Here is a 27,096-nt window from a genome sequence, read left to right on the forward strand (position 1 = left end):
CGAGCGTTCAAAGAAGCGAAATTTCTTCTTCTTCATCTTAAAGTGCCATCTTCTTACGAAGTTCGGCGATCATTTTGGCAACTTGTATCCTTGATATCCGCAGCCCTGAATAACGAACGGGTGCTTTTCCCAAACCATTGGCGTAGATTTTTTAGCCAAGATGTTCTTCTACGACCCACACTGCGCTTGCCCTGGATCTTGCCCTGGATAATAAGTCGAAACAGCTGGTACTTAGAGTTTCTCATGATGTGGCCGAAGTATTCAAGCTTTCTCAACCGCGTACACAACTTCCGCTTTCTTCTTCACACGACTTAGCACAGTTACGTTCTTTATTTTATCTCTCCAGGATATCCTTAACATTCTCCTGTATACCCACATTTCGAAAGCTTCAACCTTCTTACAGGTCGATTCAGTGAGGGTCCATGCTTCAACACCATACAAGAGATTGGAGAAAACGTAACAGCGTGCTAATCGTACTCGTAGCTCGATGTTCAGCTTCTTATTGCATAGAAGTGGTTTAAGCCCAAAGAAAGCATTACGGGTTTGTTCTATGCGGCACCTTATTTCCAGACCGTGGCTCCCCGTGTCGCGACGTTTTATCTACATTATTGTTCTCATGATGCTTTCCAGACTTCTACCGCGACAAAAGGATATTGTCTGGATAATAAATTTCAGAAATCGAGTGTTCACACTCACCTAAGTTCATGATCCGGTATCTTCTCCAGTCTGTTCCGTTACCAATGACTCGAGATGTCTAGTCATGTCAATGAGATCTGCTTCGCATCCTGTAAGTTTAAGAATACCAATGACGCTGCTGTATGCAACGCCATTGGCACATGAGGTCAGACCTCTGACCACCGGGGTGGTCAGAGTCACCTCGTTTCTCTTTGGGTTTCTGTAAACAATAGATTCATGGTATAGTTCGAGATATGGCTGGCACCTTCATGCCACACGGTTATATTTAGTCCTAACAACCTTTGTCCCTTGTAGAGGGAATTCCTTGTGTCCATAGTGAAACCATCTCAAGCTAGTGATCCTTGTCCCTCTAAGGGAATTCATTAATCCTTGCCTCAATACAAGAGGTCCTTGTCCCTCAAAGGGAATTCATTAAACCTTGCCCCAATACAAGGGGTCCTTGTCCCTCAAAGGGAATTCATTAAACCTTGCCCCAATACAAGGGGTCCTTGTCCCTCAAAGGGAATTCATTAGGTCCTACATTCTCTGGTGCGTCAAGCACCACAACCTGCAACAACCGAGGTGCCATTCTCAGTGTGTCAAGGAAGACACCCTTCAGTATAGTTAGTCAAGGAAGACATTCTTCAGTATAGTTTGTCAAGGAAGACATCCTTCAGTATAGTTTGTCTAGGAAGACATCATTCATTATGTACCTACATTTATTAACAACCAGAAGTCATATATGTCATATATCGAACTATAATCAAACGGTTAACATTTAGAGGATAGATTCTTATATACTTAGAAACTCAAGCTTAAATACTTCGGTAGAAACCCAAATACTTAACGACTTATATACTTAGATACTTAGGTACTTAGGTACTTAGCTTTCAGTGAAGGTGACTCGTTGGACTTCTCTGGCTTTAGTTTAAATAACAATTTATTGTTATAAAGGTAAAACACTCTACTTTAAACACTATTTACTTTCATTTATAAATCCGCGTCCACCTTCGCCGATCACCCGCATGTGAAAAGAAAGAAATATGTCATACTCACAGACAGGTCGGTAAATTGGCGGGCTGTCAAAATATAGTGATGTTACATGTCATAGCTGGGTTGTCTATGGAATATCGCGAATCGACGCGACACTCCCGACGGCGAAAATTAAAGTAAGTTTACTAGGTTGCGTGTCCACTCTCGGATCTTTTCTATGGCTCTCGTGGCGGCGACACGCATCGGTCTCGGTCTCTCATTTGTCTCAAATTCACATTCTACTTCTTGTTGATCTTTCTTTTCTTGTGACTCTACACTGTCTTTATTACCTCGTTGTTCTATTAATTGGTTTCTTACATCGTCATTTTCTAAAGTTACACCATCAGTATTCTGAGATATTTCCGTTTCCTCATCAAGTTCAAATTCACTTTGTGACGTTTCAGTTTCCTTTGATTTCTTTGTTATACCCGTTTTATTTTGTTCAATAACTTTGGTTTCTTCAATAGGAAATTCGCTCCCGAAGCCAACAGGACTACACTGTGATGTACGACCAGCAACATTCTCGACCGAGTCTAACGGTAGAGAATCGTTTTCTTCAATCTCCAACGGGTACAGTTGTGAGATTGATCTTGTATATTCTTTGTTGTCAGCTCTAACTTTAGCTATTCTACAATGTTTGTCCTTTCCTTCTACAAGAGATACTATTTTGCCCACTTTCCAATCTTCTCGATTCTTTGTGTTTCCTTTAATCTGCACTATCTGTCCCACTTTAGGCTCTAAACGTGATGTGATTCGTGATTCTTTGGTAGAATTGTTGTACCTTTCTCGAAGACTGGGTAGGTATCGGTTTAAGAATATTTCTTTGAACTCTTCTAAAATTTTTTGACCTCTCTTCCAACCTCTTACTAGATCAACCTTTGTTGTTGTGCCTTCCAAGCTAGTTTCTTTATAAGTCATTTCCGTGGTAATACATTTTCCCATTGTTAGGAAATCAGCTGGTTTCAAGATATGTATCATTTCTGAGTCGACACAAGTAAGCGGTCTAGTATTCAAAATAGCTTCGATCTCTTTAATTATGGTATTAATTTGACTATCGTTGAGTAGATGCTTCTGCAACGTCCTTTTCAAACAATGTTTTACGAGCGCTACTAATCTTTCATAGTAGCCGCCGAACCATGGTGCTAATTGAGGTATAAATCTCCATTTAATATTGTTTTCGATACAATATGTGTTTGTTAATATTTCTGAGATAAGCTTAAACTGTGTTGCATTGTCTGATGTGATCATTGTTGGGACTCCTTTTGTTGAAATGAATCTCCTTAAAGCAAGAAGTCCCTCTTCGGCTGATAGGTCTTTAACTATTTCTAAATGTACTGCTCTTACAGCCAAACAGGTAAATAAACATATCCATCTCTTCTCAGTACCATTTGTATTTTTGACGAAAATATGTCCAAGATAATCTATTCCAGTGAAGGTGAACGGTGAGCTATAATTCACTCTCTCTGGAGGAAGTGCAGGAGTCGGTGGAAGTTTGAACGGTCCACCTCCATGCTTAACGCAACTAGAGCAATGTCGAATTATTTTCATCACTTGTGCTTTACCCTGAGGAATCCAGTACAATTTTCGAATAATACTTAGTGTGTGGTTCGCTCCAACATGATAGTTGTCTTTATGTGTCTTTATAATTAAATCGTTTGTGAACTTACAGTTTTTTGGTATCAATATCGGGTATTTTGTGTCGTATGACCAATCTGTGTTTTCTAGCCGACCCTTGCATCTTAATATACCTTCTTCATCCTTAAATAATTTTAGATTCTTACTAAGATTTGTAACCTTTCCTTTTACTTCTTCCGGGTAACTTTCTGCTTGTAACTTTTTGATTTTTAACAATATACTTTGGTCTTCCTCTGGGTCTTTTGATTTGGTTTTATCTGTCTCTTCAGTCTTTTCATAGTCTTGTGGTTCTTTTACCTCTTCAGTATTTGCAACTTCAATTTCATCTGTCTCAGACAGACCCTCTCGGGCCAACAAGAGATGATTAGGTTGGCTGGGCCACGTCTTTGACGTTTGCGATATGAAGTCTGGACCTTTTAGCCAATACTCTACGTCAGATTTTGTTTTGTTAGGTCGAGTTGCCACGTCTGCAGGGTTTAATTCCGTTGGTACATATCTTAAGGTAAGATGTTTATTTTGTTTGATCTCTTCAATCCTTCTTGCAACGAACGGTGGGAGTAATTTATTAGAGTTATGCCAATCTATAACAATCTGGCTGTCGGTCCATAGAAAAAGTTTATTTATATTTATTTGTAATGTTCTTACAGTATATCTTAGGAGTCGACTTCCTATCAAAACTCCTAACAGTTCTAATCTCGGTATTTTTAAATTATCTTGATCCTTGATAGGCGCTACTCTCGATTTGCCTATTAGAAATGCTCTTCCATTTTTTGTAACTATATAAACGACCGCAGCATAGGCTTTGGTTGATGCGTCAGTAAAGCAGTGTAGTTCAAGATCTGTATTTGTTTTTTCTATACCAACAAACCTCTGTGACTCAATAGACATAATCAAGTTAAGTTGTCGTAGTGCTTCTGACCATGCGAGAGCTAAGTCTTCTGGAATTCTATCGTCCCATTTTAGTTTCCTTTTACAAAGTTCTTGAAAAATTAGTTTCGCAGATACGACAAGAGGTGATACGAATCCACAAGGATCGTAGACTCGAGCAAGAGTGCTTAACACATCTCTTTTCGTTGGTGTATTTTCTTTGACAATAGTATTCTCTTTATATTTCAATTTTAGGGTATCGTTTTTCAAATTCCAATTCAATCCGAGTACTTTTGTTTCAGCCTTTCCCCTCATTGCTTTATGATATGGAACTTGCTTTATGAAACGCTCATTGTTCGACGTCCATTCCCTTATATCCATCGATAACTCTTCAAATGTCTTATTTATGTGGTTATACAGTTCCATAGCCTCTCGTTCTGTCTGTACTCCTGTAATTAAATTGTCCACATAGCATTTATCGGCAATCTCTTTAAGCAAAGCGCTATTCTTTTGAGATAAATGATATCGTATCGTAGCTGTAAGTAAGAATGGACTAGAAATGATCCCGAATGGAACTCTAGTAAATCTAAAATGAGAGATGTTAGTTTCCGTAACTTCTTTATGAATGTCTTTGATCCACAGGAATCTTGTGACTTCCCGGTCTTCCTCTTGAAGTCCTACTTGTAAAAATGCTCGTTCTACATCGGCAGTGATTCCTATTTTATAGGTTCTAAATATCAATATTAACGCTGTTAGATCTTCTAATAAAGATGGTCCTTTGTAAAGACATTCATTGAGGCTTCTTTGGTCCTTGATTTTGGCTGAGGCATCATATACTAATCTGCCTCTCTTTCCTTCTTGTTTAACTATGTGATGGGGAAGGTAATGCATTGGTGGTGTCGTTTGTACGTATGGGTTTCCTGGTTTTTCAACCTCTTCTATCACACCTGCCTCTAGTTGTTCATTTAGTATTGTATTATATTCTTCAACTGTTTCTCTAGATATTCTTTTCAAAAGACCTTTTAATCGACCAAACGACAATCCATAATTGGTAGGTAGATCTGGTGGGTATTTTGTCCAAATCCACTTGACTTGGTATCTCCCGTTCTCATATTTTACGGTTTTGTTGAAGTGATCAACAGCTTCTTCCTCCGTCGTGGTCTTTGGTGAGTCAGTTATACCGATTCCTTCTAAAGTCCAGAGAAGTTTCATATCCGTGTTCCTCAGTGGGAGATCAGGTTCGGTGAGGTATGGATATCCTGCTCCATGGCACTGACAGAAGGTAACAACCGATAAGTCATCTGTTGGTTCGAGATCAGTTTTTCCAGTTAATATCCATCCTAGTTGTGAATTGACCAGAAACAGATTTTCCCTTATTTGTTTCTTTTCGCTAAACATGAAGCTAAAATAATAGTCATTGCCTATTAGAATATCAACTCGGCCATCCAGTGAGCCATCATCGGCTAACATGATGTTTTCGCAGTGACTAATAGTCTCTTTAGGGTAAGGTACATCTCGTGTTATTGTGGGTACTACATTAGCATATAGTACTCTCTCCTTGTTTGTTCGAGTTGTCATATGGAATTTTACTAGTGGACTGTCATATTCTTGTGGCCGTTCGGCTCCAAATGTGAACACAGCAAGACGATGTTCTTCCTGTACAGGTAAATTAAGTAATGTAGCAATCCTCTGTGTCACGTAGGTTCTTTGACTACCAGAATCCATGAGTAGACGACATTTGACGTGTTCAAATGTATCCTTTTCTTTTCTTACATGTACAACAGCAGTTTGTAATATAGTAACCGGAACTTCTGATGTCAACATAGTATTAGTCTTTATGTATTTAGTATCCGTTGGATTAATTGGGAATTTCTTAGGACATAGAGCTTGATTGTGTTTTCCATGTGTTCCACAGTGAAAACACCTATTCCTTTTCTTACATGTTTTAGATTGATGTCCTCGTTTAAAACAAATGAAACAGCGATCATGCAGTTTAGCCTTTCGTTCCGCTATTGTCTTAACTATTCTACATTCACCATTAAAATGAGAGTTTCCGCAGAAAATACATGTCATTATATTCTTCTTACGATCTGGTTCTACGGATTTAGAATAATTCTGGTTTTCGTTCTTTCTCTTGGTTGGGAACTTATTATTGTTAGATCTATATTTATTTTCTTTCTCCTTTGGTCTTGGCCTACACCTTAAGCTTGAAGTGCTCGATTCGTGTAATGCTTCCACTGTGTAGTGAGGCATTTCCTTGGTATTTTCTAGAGTAATTCTACTGGCATCTTCCTTAGCCGACACAATAATTTCTAATTGCTTTCTTATTTCTTCAGTTGTGTCAGTCTTCAATGCCCTTTTCATTTCATAGATTATTTCTCGTGGAAATTTTTCTATAATTATAAATCGAAGATGGTTATGATTTGTGTTTTCTCCGAGGGAGTTTAGAACTCGTACATGGCGTTCCACTTCATTAAGTGTTCTGCGACAGTCTGCTGGAGTGTTATCTGCTGTTTTAATTTTATACAATGCCGCGTAGTGAGCATCGATTATCTGGCTTTCCTTTCCGTATCGTTCTCTAAGAATAGTTATAGCAATCGGGTAATTCTTGTTAGTCGTTTCTAGGCCTTCGATCGTTCTGAGAGCGTCACCTTTAAGAGAAGATTTCAGATATAGAAGTTTGTCGACGTCCGGTATGTCTCGACAATCAATATTCGAATGAAAGTGGTCCCAAAATTGTTGCCATCGTAGTATGTCACCACTAAATTCAGGTAGACTCAACTTGGGTAGCTTGCTTATTCGCACCCCATCTCCAACCCTTTCAGGTTTAGTCACAGTATTTTGTAATTTCAAAGTTAGCTCCGTGAGGATTTCTTCAGATTGTAGTTGAATAGTACTGAATTTGGAAATATCATCAGCTGATGGTTCAGTAACCAGACGAAAATAGCTATTTAGCTCAGTAGAAAATCTAGTGTGTAACGTTTCTAATTTTTTGCATGCAACTTCTGCATTTCCTCTATCTTGGTCAACCAGATCCTCGGTCAAAAATCCCACACATTGGGCAGTCACTCTTTCCATGAGAGTTATTATATCCTGGAGGCGTGACAGAAATACAGCCTCCATTTTGACTGCTGAAATTACAGTAATAATCTTTATTCTTATAATTGATAAAAATGAGATACTTTGTAGGCTTACCTACAATTTGTAAATTAGATAAAATTACTGCAAAATGAAATTGTAATTTTCAATTTATTTATTCAATTTCATTCATTGTATTGATTTGTTTGTCTCTAAGTAGTGATATAAGTATCTACACCTATTTACTATAATATGTACCAAGATCCCTGGCACATCGCACACTTTGAAAACTTATTTACAAATACAACCTTATTTTCAATATTTATATCCATGACAATAACTAAAAATGTATTATTTATTTTATTCATCTATTTAGTCTGAAAGATTTGATTACCTTTTAATTTTACCTTTTTTTTTTTTTGAAGTATCAAAGTTTAAATTATAATTTTATATTTTATTTTGCCAATTTTATCACCAAAATTCAGAGCTTATTTAGTTTTATTTGTTATGACTGATAGAAACACAAGCAGAGATTGATACTTAATATGCAGAACAATGATAACATAGTTTCATTAAATCTTTCACTGAAGTAACCATAATGTACATATAACCATGTACACTACGTTAAGTATTATAGGGCTACAGACCCTGGCTCTCTTATGATAAGTTATCCTAGGACATCTATTTCAACCTGAATAGTCACACATATCTACATGTGATTACCTAGTTTGATAACAATTTAGTTTCTTAAGTTCTACAATCTTCACTGCTTAGTGTAACTCAAATTTTGAAAAAGTTATGTTAATAAAAATAACCAGACTTAAGATTCTTATTGGATATCAAACAGCAAGTTAACTACATACCTACTTATTACTCATAAGTGACTTAAGTAAGTACCTAAGTAAATACCTAGGTACCTACTTTAATTTTTTCTAGAAAGTTAGTTGAAACAAATATTCGTAGATTCGATATTTTCTCTAACCACGAGACAAAACACAATGTTTCTTTTGTTTCGATCCAGGTAGGTAGCGAATTAAAAAGTTTTTAAATTGAAAATATTTCTCATTCTGCGTAAATTCAATGGCGTTGTTATGCCGCCATGTTCGTGTCGCCGGAATGGATTTCAAGATCGAACTCACTTTACTTCACATAAACGTGATGATTATAGAACTCCAACACCAGGTTGTAATGTAGTTTGTTACAAAAACCTTTACCGGTTTCTTTCATGACGCCGCGCCTACAATCGCACGGACTATTTCGCAGCACCTAGTTTATCTTGCAAAACTACGAAAACTTCTTTAAAACATTAAAACTTACCGTAATTATTAATCACTTTCACTAAGCTGGTCTTTTATTTCGACCTCGCTAATTAAGTATAAGTATTTTACAAGTTTGCAAGTTAAAAGTAAAACTTTTTACAACAGAACAACGATTCAACGAATTTCAAAGTGAAAAAGAATGTTGCCACAGTCAAAACTTATCTTACGCAATTTTTATCTAGAGTGTACGAAGGGAACTTTTCTTTCGCCTCCAAATTACTCAATTTTTTCTATTGTTTATTTAAAATCGTAAATAATTAAATAGTTAACACACAAAGTAAATAAACAGTATTTACCTCATAAAGCCTGTTTTTAATTTATCTTAATCATCCTAATATAAATACGTCACGTAATTTTCTCCCGAACATTTCGGAGTTCGTCACGTGCTGGCAACACTAAACTCGTCAATCACAATTCTAATTAAACTTTGACTTGATAATCTTGTAGTTTTCTCAGAGTTTAACTACTTAAAATTCACTTTCTTATTTTCCAAAACATTACAATAAATAAATCATTAATTACTAGTGTTTTCGTAATTAAATGAAATAATGTGACTTCATTCTACTTTGACCGGAAACGAAACGCCGCCATCGCCGCCTACGAGCCATTTCCTTTTACCATTTAGGTTTTTATTATTATTTTAATATGTACAGGTTCTATTTTATTACACACATAAACAAGTTATTTAAATCAAACACAATTTTTGAAAATGTATAGCCTTTCGTAAATCCTGGAAATTCTTGCTTTCTTTAAAGAAAACATTGTTAGCAAACAAGTACAAAGTACACTCTCAGCGCCATCTCTGCGCGTAAACGCGCAACTTTCACAACCCTTATTTTCATTTCATCATTTTTCATTTTATTTTATTTTTTACCGACATTTCCTTTTATTATTCATTATGTTTTGTTCATATATGTCATGATAAGTCAATAAAGTCAATAGTCATTCTTGTTTTTTTTTTTTTTAGATGAGGAACTGAACAGACTTTTGAAGATACCGTATCCCAGCACCTCCACCATATTTTGTCGCGACGTTTTATCTACATTATTGTTCTCATGATGCTTTCCAGACTTCTACCGCGACAAAAGGATATTGTCTGGATAATAAATTTCAGAAATCGAGTGTTCACACTCACCTAAGTTCATGATCCGGTATCTTCTCCAGTCTGTTCCGTTACCAATGACTCGAGATGTCTAGTCATGTCAATGAGATCTGCTTCGCATCCTGTAAGTTTAAGAATACCAATGACGCTGCTGTATGCAACGCCATTGGCACATGAGGTCAGACCTCTGACCACCGGGGTGGTCAGAGTCACCTCGTTTCTCTTTGGGTTTCTGTAAACAATAGATTCATGGTATAGTTCGAGATATGGCTGGCACCTTCATGCCACACGGTTATATTTAGTCCTAACAACCTTTGTCCCTTGTAGAGGGAATTCCTTGTGTCCATAGTGAAACCATCTCAAGCTAGTGATCCTTGTCCCTCTAAGGAAATTCATTAATCCTTGCCTCAATACAAGAGGTCCTTGTCCCTCAAAGGGAATTCATTAAACCTTGCCCCAATACAAGGGGTCCTTGTCCCTCAAAGGGAATTCATTAAACCTTGCCCCAATACAAGGGGTCCTTGTCCCTCAAAGGGAATTCATTAGGTCCTACATTCTCTGGTGCGTCAAGCACCACAACCTGCAACAACCGAGGTGCCATTCTCAGTGTGTCAAGGAAGACACCCTTCAGTATAGTTAGTCAAGGAAGACATTCTTCAGTATAGTTTGTCAAGGAAGACATCCTTCAGTATAGTTTGTCTAGGAAGACATCATTCATTATGTTCCTACATTTATTAACAACCAGAAGTCATATATGTCATATATCGAACTATAATCAAACGGTTAACATTTAGAGGATAGATTCTTATATACTTAGAAACTCAAGCTTAAATACTTCGGTAGAAACCCAAATACTTAACGACTTATATACTTAGATACTTAGGTACTTAGGTACTTAGGTACTTAGCTTTCAGTGAAGGTGACTCGTTGGACTTCTCTGGCTTTAGTTTAAATAACAATTTATTGTTATAAAGGTAAAACACTCTACTTTAAACACTATTTACTTTCATTTATAAATCCGCGTCCACCTTCGCCGATCACCCGCATGTGAAAAGAAAGAAATATGTCATACTCACAGACAGGTCGGTAAATTGGCGGGCTGTCAAAATATAGTGATGTTACATGTCATAGCTGGGTTGTCTATGGAATATCGCGAATCGACGCGACACCCCGTATCGTCGACCCAGCATCCTAAATATTTGTATTTGCTGACTTTTTCTAGTGGTTCTCCATTACAAAACAGAGTGGGGTTAGCAGGTGGTATTTTACAAACTGTCATATACTTTGTCTTCTTCACGTTGATACTGAGGTCGTAAGCTGAACTGACAGATTCAACACTATCTACAAGGTTCTGAAGTTCTTCCATTGTAGATGCAAGTAACACGGTGGTCATCGGCATAACGAATATTGTTAATAATCTGACCATTCACCGTGACACCTACATCCACCTGATCCAATGCTTCTCTAAAAATCTAGCGAAATCTAGCGAAATTTCAGCTATATGTAATTATTATATATTATTTTATCACTTACAGAAACTCACAACATGGTCTGAGAACGACCCACAACTGACAGTGAACACTCTAGACCAGAGGTACGTGGTTTGTCCGGCGTACGCTCGAGACGTTTACATGGTCCAGACTCTGAGGAAGTACAGAGAGACCAAGCCAAGTTCACATATTATTGTGTTCACTGATACTAAAAAGTAAGTATGCTGTGACTATGGTATGGTATGGTATGGTAAGCTATAAATGTAGTCCTCCCCACCTCATGAGCTTCGTCTGCCTCACTTTCCACAGGAACACCACTACTTGCGAGTAGTGTTATTTAGCTGTGATCTGTAAGGTTGAGGTACTTGCCCAGTTGGGCTGCTCGACTGCTCCACATTTTGAGCAGGATATACCTAACAGTATAACCCTACTGTGGCCTACCTCAATGGTCAATTAAGTTTATGTATACTCATAAGTTGTAGTTATTAAGCTACGGAACAGTGAGAAATGTCATGTTGATAATGTGTAGGGCCCGACTGATAAAATACCTCAATCTTACAGAAAATTACAGCTAAATAATACTGGTCTCCAGTAGTTTTGTTTCCTGATAGCTAGAGCTTCTGTTCTTGCTGATTGATTGACATGCTGGTATTATGTCTCTGTTGTATATAATTGTTTAGTTGCATTTTTGTACATAGGTAGGTGAAGGTTTTAGTAGATTTTTTCGTTTTCATTAAATTATTACTTCTCGAGCTGTTTTCTGTTGTTCAGAAAGTGTTTCATATAGGAAGCTATATGAAATACTTTCTGATAACAATGGCCAACTCATGGAAGAAATCTCATTCATAAATAAGTCCACCTATACTTTAAACCTTATAATCATATTTGTGTATGTATTTTTATTCTTTATATATTTGTGCCCTGCGGTCACCAACACACCTGCCCAGCTTGGTGACTATGAGCAACACACATGAGTTCACGCCGTTTTTGCGCGAACTTGTGGAGACCTATGTCCAAGAATGGGGTGCGATAGGGTGAAATGATGATGAGTTATTATGTATTTTTAAGTGCAAATCAAAGAACTGTACTTAAAACAATATATACCTGTGTGTAGTGTACAAAATCAAACTTAATTTTAGTTCTGATATTTCTTAATAGATGGCGCTATCAGTATATTACGTCGTGTTTACAATATTATCCATGTATTGTCTTATAAAATTTCGCGGAATGTAAAATTTGCCTACTCGTGAAATATACCGTTGGTGCACAATGTTTTATATTTACAAAACTTTTTGCATCCCTCGTTTTGACTTGATAAGACTTCAGTTAGTCAGTTCAGCCGGCAATCTTACGTAGATCTTCGGTCCAACGGGCGGGAAGACGTCCCACACATAAGCCTTAATAGCTTATAATTCAGCCTTTTCGGCAACATGATGTTTATAATTGTTTTTAATATAATTTATTTTGTTCATAGGGAATGTCAAGTACTATCAATGATGTTGAATGAGATCGGAATGGATAACGTGTGTCTGCACGGCTTTATGCGACAGAAGGAACGCGTGTCTGCGCTGACCCAGTTCAGAAGTAATTTGAAGTGCACATTAATTGCTACTAACGTAGCGGCGAGGGGCTTGGACATACCTACCGTGGACTTGGTGGTAAACCATAAACTGCCGCTGGAGCCTAAGGAGTATATACACAGGTATATATATATATTTAAGTAGTTTTTTTTAAAGATTTCTTTTATCTGTCTGTACCGGGTCACAATTTTATTTTTTGTCACAATTTAAAAAAGTTTTTGATATAAGAAGCTTTGGGCAAATTAAAGCTCTTATATACATACCATTTTCTTTCTATAATGTATTTCAAAACTGAAGCAATGGGGTGTCCCATTTTATTAGTAGCTAATAGTAAAAGACCGGTAACATCTACTGTTGTGGATATCCATGAGCGACGGTAGCTATTTACTTTCATTTGGTATCATCGGTCTCTGTTTGCCCCCCTTATTATAACCTTTTCCTCCTTTTTTAAATTAATAAATATCTTATAATATACACACACGTTCGTCTGTTCCTAAGGTAAGCAACTTTATGCTTGTGTTATAGGTAACAGCCGACGTAAATATTACACTTACACTCAGGCGGGAAACGAACTCACAACACACGGGGCAGAAAGCAGGTTCACTACAAACTACGCCAATAAACTAGTCAAGAGAAATCCAAACTTTCTCTATAAAATAGCAGTATGTTTCATTTTCGCTCTTGCAGGGTCGGTAGGACCGCAAGGGCGGGTCGCAACGGTATGGCGATATCAATTATAACGCCCTACGATATACTGAGGCTCGGTGAGATAGAAGATCAGATAAAAACTAAGCTCAGCGAGTATAAAATTGATGGTGAGAGCAGGATTATTTTTTAATTTTTTATATATATTAGTTATTTATATTCATTTTTAAACCGGCGAGCTTAATCAAGTTTTGGAGAAAATATTAATGTCTTGTTCATACATTTGAATAGTTTTGTTTGCTCGCTAATGAAAGCAAACCGACTTCGGCTCGGTTTTTCTCTCGTCCAACACTAGGGTCGGTTCGGTTAGGATAACGCTTAGTTCAGTCTCAGTTCAGCCTATTGCAGTCCACTGCTGGACATAGGCCTCCCCAAGTTCGCGCCAGACATCCCGGTTTTCCACAATACTCATCCAGCCTACACAGGCAATCTTACGTAGCCGGGAATAGTGGGGCTGCCGGGAACTGAGGGCCGAAACTTTTGACGCGAACTCATAGGGGTTTTTGCCCATAGTCACCACGCTGAGTAGGCGGGTTGGTGAACGCAGGGCTGACTTTGTCGGACCGAAGACGCTGCTGCCCGTCCTCGGTCTGTGTATTTAAAAATCCAGCTAAGCCATCCTACGGCTATCCCGCCATCGATCGGCTTCGCTAGTTCCATGGTGGTATTGGATCTTTGCTATCCCTTAGTCGCCTCTTACGACACCCACGGGATGAGAGGGTGGCTATATTCTTTACTGCCGTAACCACACAGCAAGGATAAGTAATATTTCAAAAAGCCGATGACATATATAAAGGCGATGTTATTTATTTAGGCGATATTTTTATTTATTAACGATAATTATATAAAACTGGGTAAGTGGCTAAGTTTGTAACGTACTGTTATACGACTTTCTATTTGAGCCTTTTTAAAAAAGGAATAAAAGGAAATATGAACTTGATTTAGAAAAAGGGTCACTTTATTATTTTGAAACAGTGGAAATAGAAAAGGCAAGTGGTCTGACCCGATGTTGACTGGAGACTGAGCCCTGAAGACTCGAGATTAATAAGCTTCAATTCAAAGTGCTTACGAGGCACCAGTGTAAGGGTTATTACATACATAACACGTATATAACAGCCCCCCGGTTAAGAGGGAAACTTACGGAAAATGTAAGTTTCCGGTAGTAATTATTCAGTACGTAAACGCGGAATAGTTGAAACTGGTCTAAGTTCAATATCAGGATTATCGTTATCTGTAATATTCTCTGTTATAGGATTAACCACGAGCTTTTTAGAACACTTGCCCCTTTTACAAAAATAGCTTAAAACTAAGGAGATACATACAATTAAAGATAATATACTAATAATAGGAAAACTTACATGATTATTAAAGTTGCTAGGTTTTTCAACAACTTTCAAGTTATCAATTATTTCATCGGATACAATTTTAAAAGTTTTTAAATTATCTAGACTAACACTTTTAATTTTAGGAGTTGGTATATCAATATTTATTTTCTTAAGCCGATTAAAACTACAACAACTATCATTAATTATATTAAAGTCTGAGGATATAGAGGGAACATTAATTTTTGGATATGTTTTTGCAACTAATTTTAGATTCTTAAAGAAGGCTGTACATTGAGAAGGAATATTAAGGATACCTGTACCGGATATTACAAATTCAAATATATTGTGATCACATTCTATAGATAGTTTTGATAGTTGATAATATATGATAGTTGTTTGGACAAATACCCATTTATTATTGTTTAATCTGTGCCAAATATCTACATCTCCAAAGATAAAATTATAAGGGCAATTTTCAGGAATTGATGACAAGGCTTGGGTGATAATTTCTACTTCACAGGAGGGATTATTAAGTACAGCGTAGACATCTGTGATTTCACAAAGGTAAGTTTCGGTAAGTATCTTTTTACAAGTATGTAGATTACTAAGGTAAGTATATGATAATCTATCTATACTAAGAGCCAGGAACTGTTCTGAAGGAAGAATCATAGCAAACGAGTTCAACTTGTCGCTGTCGTGTGGGGTTGGTAAAGGTATGTTTTTATATACATTAAATTGCTGTAGGTCTACTAAAGGAAGCTTAACTATAAACATTATTCTATTATTTAGGTAATAACATGTTAAATCGGCTATATTAATAAAAGTATGTATATTGCTTATATCTAAACTTACAGGAAAATCTCTATACTTAGGAATTAACTTAAGATTATTAACAATATCATTATACAATTGATTCGGTGTCAGAATTGATGGGTGTAGAATATTGCTTTTTACAAATAAAATGGAATTTAGTAAATCTTCGACTCTAAAGGACAACGTAAATAAACTTGATTGTAATGCATTTAGAATACCATTAAACATATTTTCTACAGTAACAGTATTAAATTTATGGGTTACATTAATGATTGACATTTTTAATTGGTCAACGACGTCATTTAACTTTGCTTGGTTCAGGTTAATTTCATGCAAAGAGTTATTAACATTACTGATCGCGGATTGAGAAACTGTAATTATCTTTGTTAATGAATCAGTAATCTTTTTGTCATTGCTATACAGAGCTTGAATAGCTTTATCGTAATTTTCAGCATCATCTTCATTTAATGTGCCAAATATGTGTTTAAAGACTACTCCTATACCGGAAAACCATGCGGATCTTTTTGTTATACTATTAGAAATTATATGAGAAATTGACATAAAATCGCGTTGAATGTCGTTGTAAAGAGCTTCTAAGGGTTGTAACATATTATGACATCGTAGTATACTTATTTCGTCATTTTCCCTGCAGTAAAATCTAATTGTGTTAAACACTTCATGAATATTGTCAAGATGGTGTTGAATTGGGATTATTTCTGAAGGAATAACAATGTGGAATTGGTCATTAATGATTCTTAATGTGCCCACAGGATCAAATAAAATACCTGGGCTTCTGTCGATGTTTGTTATATACTTATTTTGAGCTTCTGCAAAGGCGATATTGTTACAAGTTGTAGAGATTCTGAAAAATAGCGAAAACAGAAAATGATATTGTATGTTTTGTAAATTTATGACTAATAAGGATTAAAAGGAGAAAATATAAACTAATTACAATTTAACTACTAATTTTAATTTAATCTACGTCATGTGCAGGTTTTATTTCATCATAATGATGTTTGACATGACGTCGGTTAATTAGGAGGGAAAGAGTGTTGTTGCCGTGGATTTTGACAATTTTGTAAGGACCTTTCCAAAGTGGTGAAAGGGCTTTACGTAGTCTCACGTGGTTTTTTAAATAAACGTAATCGCCTACTTTGTATTGGATTGGGCGAGAGTGTTTATCATAATAAGTTTTTGATCTTTCTTTGGAAGCGTTAATGTTCTGAAGCGCCTTTTCACGAGATACTTTTAAACGATGGTGTAGCATTTTTGTATATTCGGGGTATGTAACGTCGGGACGAGAATCGAATATTGAATCTGGAATAAATGGTTTATGACCGAAGAGAAGTTCGTAAGGAGTGAATTTAGTAGTTGTGTGGACACTGCTGTTATATGTCAACATTGCGGTATATACATATTTATGCCAATTAGTTTGGTTTTCATTTACGTAAGATTTAAGATATTCTTTTAGGGTCGAGTGACTCCTTTCTAGAGCACCTTGGGTCTGCGGGTGATAAGGTGAGGACCATATTTGCTTAATTTTTAGGAATTCGCAAGTGCGCTTAAACAGTTCGGCGGTGAAATTAGTTCCTTGATCGGTCAGAATAGTTTTTGGAATTCCAAATAGGGAAATGAAGTGAACTAAACATTCGCAGGTCTCTTCAGCCGTGGCGTTAGTGATAGGGTATGCTGTAGAAAATTTTGTCAAATCGTCCTGGAGGGTTAGTATAAATTTAAGTTTTGTTAGCCCAGCCTCAGGTAAAGGACCAACTAAGTCAAGGCTTATTCTTTCAAAAGGACGTGTAGAGGTTGTTGTTATCTGCATTGGAGCTTGATTTATCTTCCGTAAGGCTTTATTTGATTGACATAGCTTACAACTTTTCACATAATTCTCAATGTCTGCACGCATATTTTTCCAATAGTAACGTTCTTTAATTCTGTTGTACATTCTGTTGGAGCCTAAATGCCCAGCGATTGGGATATCGTGATTTTCTTTCAGGATTTTTGCGATCTCGGTTGGAACTGGATATATAATGGTATTGTGATGTATATTTACTGTAATATTCGTATGATTGAATAGGTACATTAACATACCGTATATTTTTACAAAAGAATGTTGCTCAAATGAGTTTTTAAAATCAGATATAGCTATTTCATTAATATCACCGGTCAAAACAATATCATCTCTAGTGGACTTAAGTGCTTTAAATATGTCTGGATACGTGCAGTCATCGAAATAGTAGACTTTAGTAAAAAGAAGATAAAATATTTTTCCTTTAATTTCTATTTTCTTAAACGAATGAAGTTCTCTTTCGGAGTTAAGTATGTCAGAGGAGTCTTCCACTGTAGAAAGGATATCTTGTAGATAAGGGTTTGAGTCGTCAAAGTCTATTGATGTTGGGACTAGAATAACTTTGGAATTGCTTTTGAGAAGGCTTTCGTTATGTTCATTTATAATCGTGTTAAATGTTTCGTCTTTATTCGAAAATGCTTTTAGGAATGCGTTATAGTCATCGTTGAGAATAAGTGGGGATTTAGGATTCGCTTCGTCTGTAGATTGTGATTGGTTAGGTGACTTTTCTTGGATTGCTGGTTTAGATGAAGAAGGCATAGGATGTTGTAAATTTAATGAGGGTAAGTTATTTTCATTTTCTAAGTCGTGAATATTAGAAAATAGATCGTCATCGTCAAGGAGGTCTATGGGAGGTAAGTTGCTGTTCTCTCCATCAGAGTTAGTAGGGAGTTCAATATTTAAGTCTTCTAAAGTGAGGGGACTGAACGGGAGAGAGGGGTTAACATCCATTGAGGATCTTAGATCAGCATCGTTAGGAGTTGGAATTTCGTTTTGGCTTGATTTATTTTCGGGATTAGACTTTTCAATGAGAGGATGGACTGGGAATCGGGATAAAGCGTCGGCGTTGCTGTTAATTTTACCTTTTTTATATTCGATGTTGTAGTCAAATTCCTCCAGTTTTAACCGCCATCTGACTAATTTAGAGCTGGGGTCTTTGCAATTAAATAGCCACTTTAAGGGCCTGTGGTCGGTTAAGATGTTAAATTTATTGCCGTACAAATATGGCCTAAACGTTTTAGTGCCCCAGATGATTGCTAAGCACTCTTTCTCAGTGACACTATAATTGCATTCGGCTTTGTTGAGTGTTCTCGATGCATAAGCAATGGGACGGTCTTTTCCTATTGGGCCCTGTGATAAAATAGCTGAAATAGCGTGATTTGAGGCATCGCATGTAAGGTTGAATGGTTGAGTGAAGTCTGGATAAGCTAAAATGGGAGCGGTGGTAAGACAATTTTTTAATTTTTCAAAAGCTAATTGTTGTTCATTTTGCCAGATAAATTCGATGTCTTTTCGTAGTAAATTTGTAAGCGGTTTAGCAATTTTTGATAGGTTTGGGATGAAACGGCGATAATACGAAACTAATCCCATAAAAGATCGAATATCATTTCGGCATTTGGGTCTGGGAAAATTTTGGACTGCTTTGGTCTTTTCGGGATTTGGTTTTACACCCTCGTCAGTAATGATATGGCCTAGATAAGATACTTCCTTCCGGAAAAATTCGCATTTTTCCGGCTGGAGTTTAAGGTTAAAGTGACGGAGTCTATCGAAAACGTTAGTGAGGGCTTTAGTGTGAGTTTCAAGATCAAAAGAATAGATGACTATGTCGTCTAGATACACAAAGCATTGAATACCCGACAGTCCGGATAAAGCGGTGTTCATTAATCTTTGAAAAGTAGAGGGGGCGTTTTTAAGCCCGAACGGCATTCGAGTAAATTCGAAGTGTCCTTGAGGAACGGTGAAGGCAGTTTTTGGAGCGTCGGCTTCAGCTAGTTTTATTTGATGAAAGCCGGATGATAGATCTAAGGTACTAAAATATTTGCACTTACCCAACTGGTCTAGAATTTCGGAAATATTGGGAATCGGGTAAGAGTCACCAATTGTAATATCATTTAAACGACGGTAGTCGATAACTACACGCCATTTACGTTGACCAGAGGCATCCATTTTTTTTGGAACTATCCAAATTGGAGACGACCATGGTGATGTTGATGGTTTGATGATTCCGTCGTTAAGCATTTTATTAATCTGGGATTCGACTTCTGGTTTGTGTACAGCAGGAAATCGGTATGATTTTGTGTTGATGGGTATCGAGGAAGTGGTAGGAATTTCGTGTGTTATAGCGTTAGTACATGTTAGTTTATCATCAGGAAGGTGAAAAATGTCAGAGAAATTGGCACAGAGATCGAACAGACAATCTCGTTCTTCATTATTAAGGTGTGATATTCTTAGGAGATCTAGTACTTTGTCAGTTCGATTAGTTGCGTTGATTTCGGTGTTATCCGAATGGGACGTGTGAAATATTTGGTGAGTGTTTTGTGTTTCCATAGGTGTGAGTTTTAATTTTAAATCTGAGTTAAGAGTAATGGGGGATTCAGAGATATTTACAACAGAAATATTGATTCTTGAATTAGGTTTAACTTTCACAATGGAATTAGCGATAAGGATAGATTCAACAGGGTTTTGGTCTAGTACAAGTCCTTCTTTTATTTCTGGATTGGACACAGAACATTCTATAATGGTTTCAGTACGGGGTATAATTACATAAATCGGTTCGGTAAATTTTAGATTAATCTCAACTGTTCCTATTGTAAGTATTTCGTTTTTGTAATCGATTTTGGATTTATTTTTAGATAAAAGGTCATTTCCCACGATACCATCGTAAGGAAAATCTAAATCGGGAATAATATGGAAATCATGACTCAGTGAGTTAAATTGTATTGGTATACGACCTAATGATTTCATAGGATTGTTTATCGAATTTATTCCAGTGAAAGTGACAATGTCCTTCTCTACTACAGGTGAATTTTCTACCGACGATTTTTTTATAAGGCTTATGGATGCGCCACTGTCGACGAGTAGCATTAATAGTTTAGTGGATATGGATGTTTGGACTTCGATATAAGGTAGAGATTTTCTTAGTACATTTGATGAAATATTGTGAATTTTTATATCGTTATTTGTCTTACAGTTAGATTCTATAGAATTTCTAGGCTGGGTAGACGTAGAAGACGTATTAAGAGTTTTGAGAGAAGTATGATCTTTGGATATGGTAGATGCAAGTGATTTAGTATTTATAGGATTTCTTACAGGATTTGGCTTGGAATGGTGTATAGATACAGAGGATACAGTGGGACACAATCTGTCGGTTTGGGGCTGGTTACCCTGTCGGTTAGATTGGTCGGATACAGTGGAACACAATCTGTCAGTTTGGGGCTGGTTACCCTGTCGGTTAGATTGGTTGGATACAGTGGATACAGCGGATACAGTGGATACAGTGGATGCAGTGGATACAGCGGATACAGCGGATGCAGTGGTGTCGTTTGGATTTAGAAGCAATGGTCGGAACTTCGGGCTCGGGAGACACCGTCGAGAGCCCTTCATTCGTTTAAAGATGCGTCCCCTTCATCAACGCCATAGTCTTCGGGTGAGGAGATCGCGTGAATCGGTTGGTTTCGAAAAGGAGCCGAAGGAACCGATGGTAAGTTGGGTTGATGATTATTGTTTTTGAATCTGGAATTATTATATTCACGTTTTCGGCACGATTCAATTGAGTGGCCCGGAGATTTGCAATATCGACATACTATTGGATTAACAGCCCTGGGTGGAAATGTTGTCATATTGTTATTATTATACGACCTACTTTGTGTAACATGCGTTTTAGATTGAGGTTGACGGAAACGATGATGATTAGAGTTACTGCTGGGAAAATTCGTGTTCTTCCCTAAAGAAGCTAGATATATTTTCTCTTCGGATACCGCAAAGTTAATTGCGTCGTTTAGTGTATCGGGATCGCGACACCTGACCACCGTAGACAGTCGCGGATTAAGGCCAATGACAAAAGTATGTAAAGCTAGGTCCTGCATTGCAGCGACGCGGCCAGCCAGTTCGCCTTTTCTTCGTGTTGGTATTGATATGTTTATTTCGGTTAGTAATTTAGATAGACAGGTTTCAACTTTAAGAGCAAACTGGTTGACTGTTTCGCCATTTAGCTGACGACATCCTTGAAGATCGGAGAGCAGTGCAGCATAGTGCTTTTTATTGCCGAATTGCGCCTTTAAGAAGTCCTCTAACTGTTGCCAACTATCGAACTCTTTAATAGAGCATGCTATTTCCGCACGCCCTTCTAATTGACTTATAATGTATTTTAATAAAATGTCCTGCTGGTTCGGTGATGACAATTTAATTGCATTGCTGCAGTTATTTAAAAATGAGTTTAGTTTTTCGCGGTTACCATCAAATCTATTTATAAACTTAATTAAAATATTTATGTCGACTTCTTGCATTAAACTTTGTTCGTCTTTAGGCATTATGACTTATGAAATCGGATACGTGTTAGTCTAAACAAAGAGATAAGAATGTCTCGACGTTAATACGGAGATAGCAAGCTTGCACTGGTCTCTGATTACAATGTGGGAGTTAATTATAATATTATTAAAATTATTTATTTTAGCACGTCACTTTTAATATATTTTATATATTGTTCACTTTATGCACTGAAGTAAATTGTTCAAAGACTTACAGGATCACGGCGAATATGTTGTAGACCATCTTCAGATGTGGTATGTATGATAGTCTCGATCGGAAGTAGCAGGTAGTGATGTAGCAGGAACCAGGAGGTATATTTTCTTCTAGCAGGAACCAAGAGGTATATTTTCTTCTAGCAGGATACAGAGTTCTTATGGTGAGCTTACACAAAAGTTGGTTTTGTTATATAGAGCTCACGTAACAAGGTTGATTTGCGATATAGAATTCACGACACAGGGTTCTTTATGACTTTAAGTTCACGACACAGGGTTTAGTTCTTGATATACAGAGAGAAAGTTCACAATATTCACTTCACTATATAGATACTTTGAGACGTACCGGGGATCCTATATTTTCTGATCCCTTTACGCTGCCACCAATGTTATACGACTTTCTATTTGAGCCTTTTTAAAAAAGGAATAAAAGGAAATATGAACTTGATTTAGAAAAAGGGTCACTTTATTATTTTGAAACAGTGGAAATAGAAAAGGCAAGTGGTCTGACCCGATGTTGACTGGAGACTGAGCCCTGAAGACTCGAGATTAATAAGCTTCAATTCAAAGTGCTTACGAGGCACCAGTGTAAGGGTTATTACATACATAACACGTATATAACAGTACCCAATGTTAAATTGTAGCTATTTTGAAATTATTAAATGAAGTGGTTTTTTTTTGTTACATAATTTTTTTTCGTTCGTTAAATGTGTGTAAGGTTAATTACCTTTGTTAATTAATCACGTGAGGATCGGAGGGTAGGGGGGTCGAAAAAACATCACCAAATATCACAAGCAGGGTGGGGTTACATTGAAATATCACGTGTATTTATTTTTCTCTTAACGCGCGATTTCTAAATTAAAAAAAGAACCAATAACCTTGATGCCTGTCTAAAAATTTGTATCACAATGCTTAATTTTTCAAAATTTAATCAAATTATATTTGTATTTAATGACAATATTCTAAAAATTATGATTTAACTGGCGGAAAAAAATACACCAGATTTCTGGGGTAGTTTAAAACCTCATCAATATCACCAAGGGGGTAGGAGGGGTAAAAAAAGTTATTAAAAGTATCACGTATTAATGGGTTGGTTAATTAATTGGTGGGGTGTGATTAATGGCGAAATGAAATGGCGAAAAAAAAAAGTATTTTATTGGTTACAAATAAATAGGAATTTACACTTTTACAATTAAGATGGTACAAAGAAATGTATTTCAAACTAGCTGACCCGGCGAACTTCGTATCGCCTAACACGAACTTTATCGTATGGTATTAAAGTTCAAATTGACTTTTAAGTATTATCACAAACCTTTTGTATGGGAGCATAGAAAAGTGTTATTTTTAGACTTTTTCAGAAAATTTAAATTTTTTTTTTAGAATTTTTCTCTCCGTAAGAACCATCCTCGTACTTCAAGGAATATTTTAAAAAAAGAATTAGCGAAATCGGTCCAACCGTTCTCGAGTTTTGGGCTTAGCAACACATTCAGAGACTCATTTTTATATTATAGATTAAAGTTCCCAAGTTGTTATTTGAAGTTTGAACTAGTTAGGTAATTGTGTGTCAGAATAATAGGAATTTATTTATTAATTAAGAAGGAATTTAAATTATTTAATTTATTTAAGTGATAACCATTGTCTGGCTTCCCTTTCTATCGCACATACGGCAGGCAGGCAGCGGTAGGCAGGCTTCTCCTTTCTCACTCTAACCCTTAGCGATAGCCGTCTTTTCTCAAGTTAAACAATTTCAATTTTAAACAGTTCAATTTAATAGATTATTTTAAGTTATCACTTCTGTCGGGCGTTCCAAGACGCACGCGTTTTTTAACCGACTTCCAAAAAAGGAGGAGGTTCTCAATTCGACTGTATTTTTTTTTTTGTGTATGTTACATCAGAACTTTTGACCGTGTGGACCGATTGCGACAATTTTTTTTAATCGAAAGGTGGTGTGTGCCAATTGGTCCCATTTAAATTTATTTGAGATCTAACAAACAACAACATTGTATGTATTTTAGATGCCTGATGATGGTCCAATAAAGGATCGAAACGTCGCATGAATTTGCAATTAGTGGTTTGATTGGCACCTTATGTCCACTTTCCTGCGAACCGTCAAAGAATATTTAATTTTTTTGTTTCGTGTGTGTGCAGAGGACGAGGCGGTGCGTGTTTTCACGACGGTGAGCGTGGCGCGGCGCGAGCAGGAAGCGCAGTTGGACGACGAGCAGTTCGAGCGGCGCGCGCGCAACTACCGCCACAAGCGCTGGCTCCTGGCCGGCCTCGACCCCGCGCGCATGGAGCAGGGGTCGGTGTGCCCACTTAGCTTCACTCTCAGCTCCTAGGCGCTTCTCTGATACCCCACTGCTGGGCCTGGGTTGATAGGCCTCCGCACGAGGTGGAAAACAAACAACTGTTATTGTTTAGTAGACAACAATGCTCGGTACGACTTTCCGAGAAGGAAGCGGAAATTACTACTTCCTTTTATGTCAAATAATTATTATATACTAGCTGACCTGGCGAACTTCGTATCACCTTATTTTTTTCTGAAATATAATAATAACATAATATATCAAAATAAAATATAGCCTATCTTTTAAGTTGGATCGAACTGCACATGGTGTGCGAATTTTATTATAATCGGTTAAGTGGTTTAGGAGTCCATTGAGGACACACATTGTGACACGAGATTTATATATATTAAGATATGTCGGTTGATTCTTTCTTATTGTGTCAATTCCTGTTGCTTACAAATTATAATAAAATGTTAGTTCATTATTTCTCCATTATTATTTACTTATTAGATACATAACAGTTATTAATAAACATTTTGAGGTGTAAACACTCTATAGTACTATATCTACGCAGTCTCATCTCAGTGTGTTTCCCACCTCGTGCTTTGTTAGCTTCATTAAGGTAGGGTACAGCAGGATATATCCTTCTCAAAATCTGGTGCAGTCCAACTGTGGAAGTACCTGAATCGTACATCACAGCTGAATAAAATTTCTCTAAAGCAGTGTAGTAGGGGGCTAGAGTTCTGGGGAGATTCAAGGGTAGGGTCGGCAATGTGCTTTCGATGTTTCTGGTGCAGGCGGCCATAAACTACGATAACCGCTTGCCATCAGATGGACGTTCGCTTGTATGCCGCCCCAGTGGTTAATATATGATATAAAAATGTATTCTTTCAAGACTTGGTCCTACGATCTAACGATTTGTTTTATTCACGAAACATAAATCGGATTTGGAGTATGGGATCCAGGACTTTTTTTCTTACCATAAGTGTTGGGCATCAAAATGTTGCTAAATAGAATGTCATTGTCTTAGATTTTTAGACATCAAAATAAATCCCCACAAATTGTAGACAAACTTATTTTTATGCCGAAAAATGGTTTTTGAAGTCTCTAAATGATTTAAATTTTCATGAATTAATGTTTCTACCGTACTGATTCTTCCGAGTGATGTATCGCGTATTGGCATATTTTGATAATTAGGAACGAAAATACTGAATACCTTAACTCTAATGTTAACTATAATACATTTTTTTCCTTCAGATTGGAAGAAATGCGTAGGAAACGAGCTAAGGCAGCTAAGAAAGTGAAATTGGCGAAAATTAAAGCAATTCAAGAACAACTAAAAATTGCGGAAACTGGTAAAGTTACTGACCGTCTCGAACCGCACGCTGACATCGACGCGACCATTAAGGATAGTATCAAAAAAGTGAATAAGTCCCTTATGAAAAAAGACGATAGGTTCAAAGACGTCATAGGTAAAGTTAGTAAAATCAAAAGAAAATCGGAAAACATGAAAACGAAGCAAAACCAGGTGAAAGACAAATCAAATAAGAAGAAAAAGAAAATTTAATTAATGTTGAAAATAAAATTGTTATGTTTGAAATGTTTTTTTTTTCTGCTTATTAAACCTTTTACGTATTTGAAGTTAATACCTTATAATTTACTTGTAAATATCTCACTGCTGAATAGATATATAGATAGAAGGGGGCTAAACCCACTCAATTCGGCTTTACGACGGTTTCATCATACAAGTAAAAGCGAAATTAAAGATCAGTGCCAGTAAGCTGATCATTCAAATTCACTTTATTAAATTAGATAATATGGTGGCAACGGATTGGGAAAAACACGGCTAGGCTTTAGATTAAGAACCGCATTTTGAAGTTAGATAGGTTAGGGTTATTTTTTTTTTGTAGCGAAATTATGTTGATGAACGGTCTAATTTGGAAGTTAGAGAGGTTAGGGTTATTTTTTTTTTTTGTAACCAAGTTATGTCGAGTAAACAGTCTTATTTGGTAGTTAGATAGGTTAGGGTTATTTTTTTTTTTTTGTAATGAAATTATGCCGATAAACGGTCAAATTTTGAGCTTAGATAATTTGACGGCTCTTAATCTTAAGCCTTATCAAAAGCATTAACATTTTACTTTGGACAATTGAAGCGTTTAATACCTTCGGCTTAGTTTAAATAGTTTCTTCAACAAAGTATAAATGCATGTAAAGGTGGTTTTAATGAGCTAATGAGATTATTGAAACTAAATATTAAGAACACCACAGACCTCTATGGTATTTCTTGAAATTATCGATACAGTTGATATCATAGCACCCAATTAGCAATTATATTTACCGATTGTAGTATGAGTGGTGAGTTTTCTCATATCTTATGAAGCACGGTAAAGCTAAACCTTTTTTAAGACCGGATGTCATGTATGACATATTATAAATGTATGTGTTTTTTATAATCCTTCTCTCTCTATTGACTACTTTTCTCATCTTGAAAGCCTTTTAGAACAATTTACTCCTCAGTACAGTCACACTATTTTAATGGGAGATTTTAACACATGCTTGTTGAAAAATGATTACAAATCTTTAAAACTTAATACTA

At 36.6% G+C, this 27,096-nt stretch overlaps 1 protein-coding gene and 2 long non-coding RNA genes across 3 annotated transcripts in view; 1 reads left to right on the forward strand and 2 right to left on the reverse strand.

Annotated features, from left to right (window-relative positions):
* Positions 1-26,096, forward strand: part of LOC123662584 (probable ATP-dependent RNA helicase Dbp45A) — a 29,516-nt gene extending 3,420 nt beyond the window's left edge. The window contains exons 5-9 of the mRNA XM_045597408.1: positions 11,244-11,413; positions 12,673-12,900; positions 13,466-13,593; positions 24,361-24,514; positions 25,758-26,096. Of these exons, the coding sequence (XP_045453364.1) occupies positions 11,244-11,413; positions 12,673-12,900; positions 13,466-13,593; positions 24,361-24,514; positions 25,758-26,067 (990 nt within the window). The 3' untranslated portion in view covers positions 26,068-26,096. The remainder of the gene's footprint in view (positions 1-11,243; positions 11,414-12,672; positions 12,901-13,465; positions 13,594-24,360; positions 24,515-25,757) is intronic.
* Positions 585-1,230, reverse strand: LOC123662585. The gene is made up of 2 exons (XR_006744512.1): positions 1,163-1,230; positions 585-1,113 (listed from the first exon to the last, which is right to left on the reverse strand). It is a non-coding gene; the product is annotated as an uncharacterized LOC123662585 (long non-coding RNA).
* Positions 9,496-10,275, reverse strand: LOC123662586. The gene is made up of 2 exons (XR_006744513.1): positions 10,208-10,275; positions 9,496-10,158 (listed from the first exon to the last, which is right to left on the reverse strand). It is a non-coding gene; the product is annotated as an uncharacterized LOC123662586 (long non-coding RNA).
* Positions 26,097-27,096: the final 1,000 nt, after the last annotated feature.

This window comes from Melitaea cinxia, chromosome 19, assembly GCF_905220565.1.
Source record: "Melitaea cinxia chromosome 19, ilMelCinx1.1, whole genome shotgun sequence".
Lineage (NCBI taxonomy): Eukaryota > Metazoa > Arthropoda > Insecta > Lepidoptera > Nymphalidae > Melitaea > Melitaea cinxia.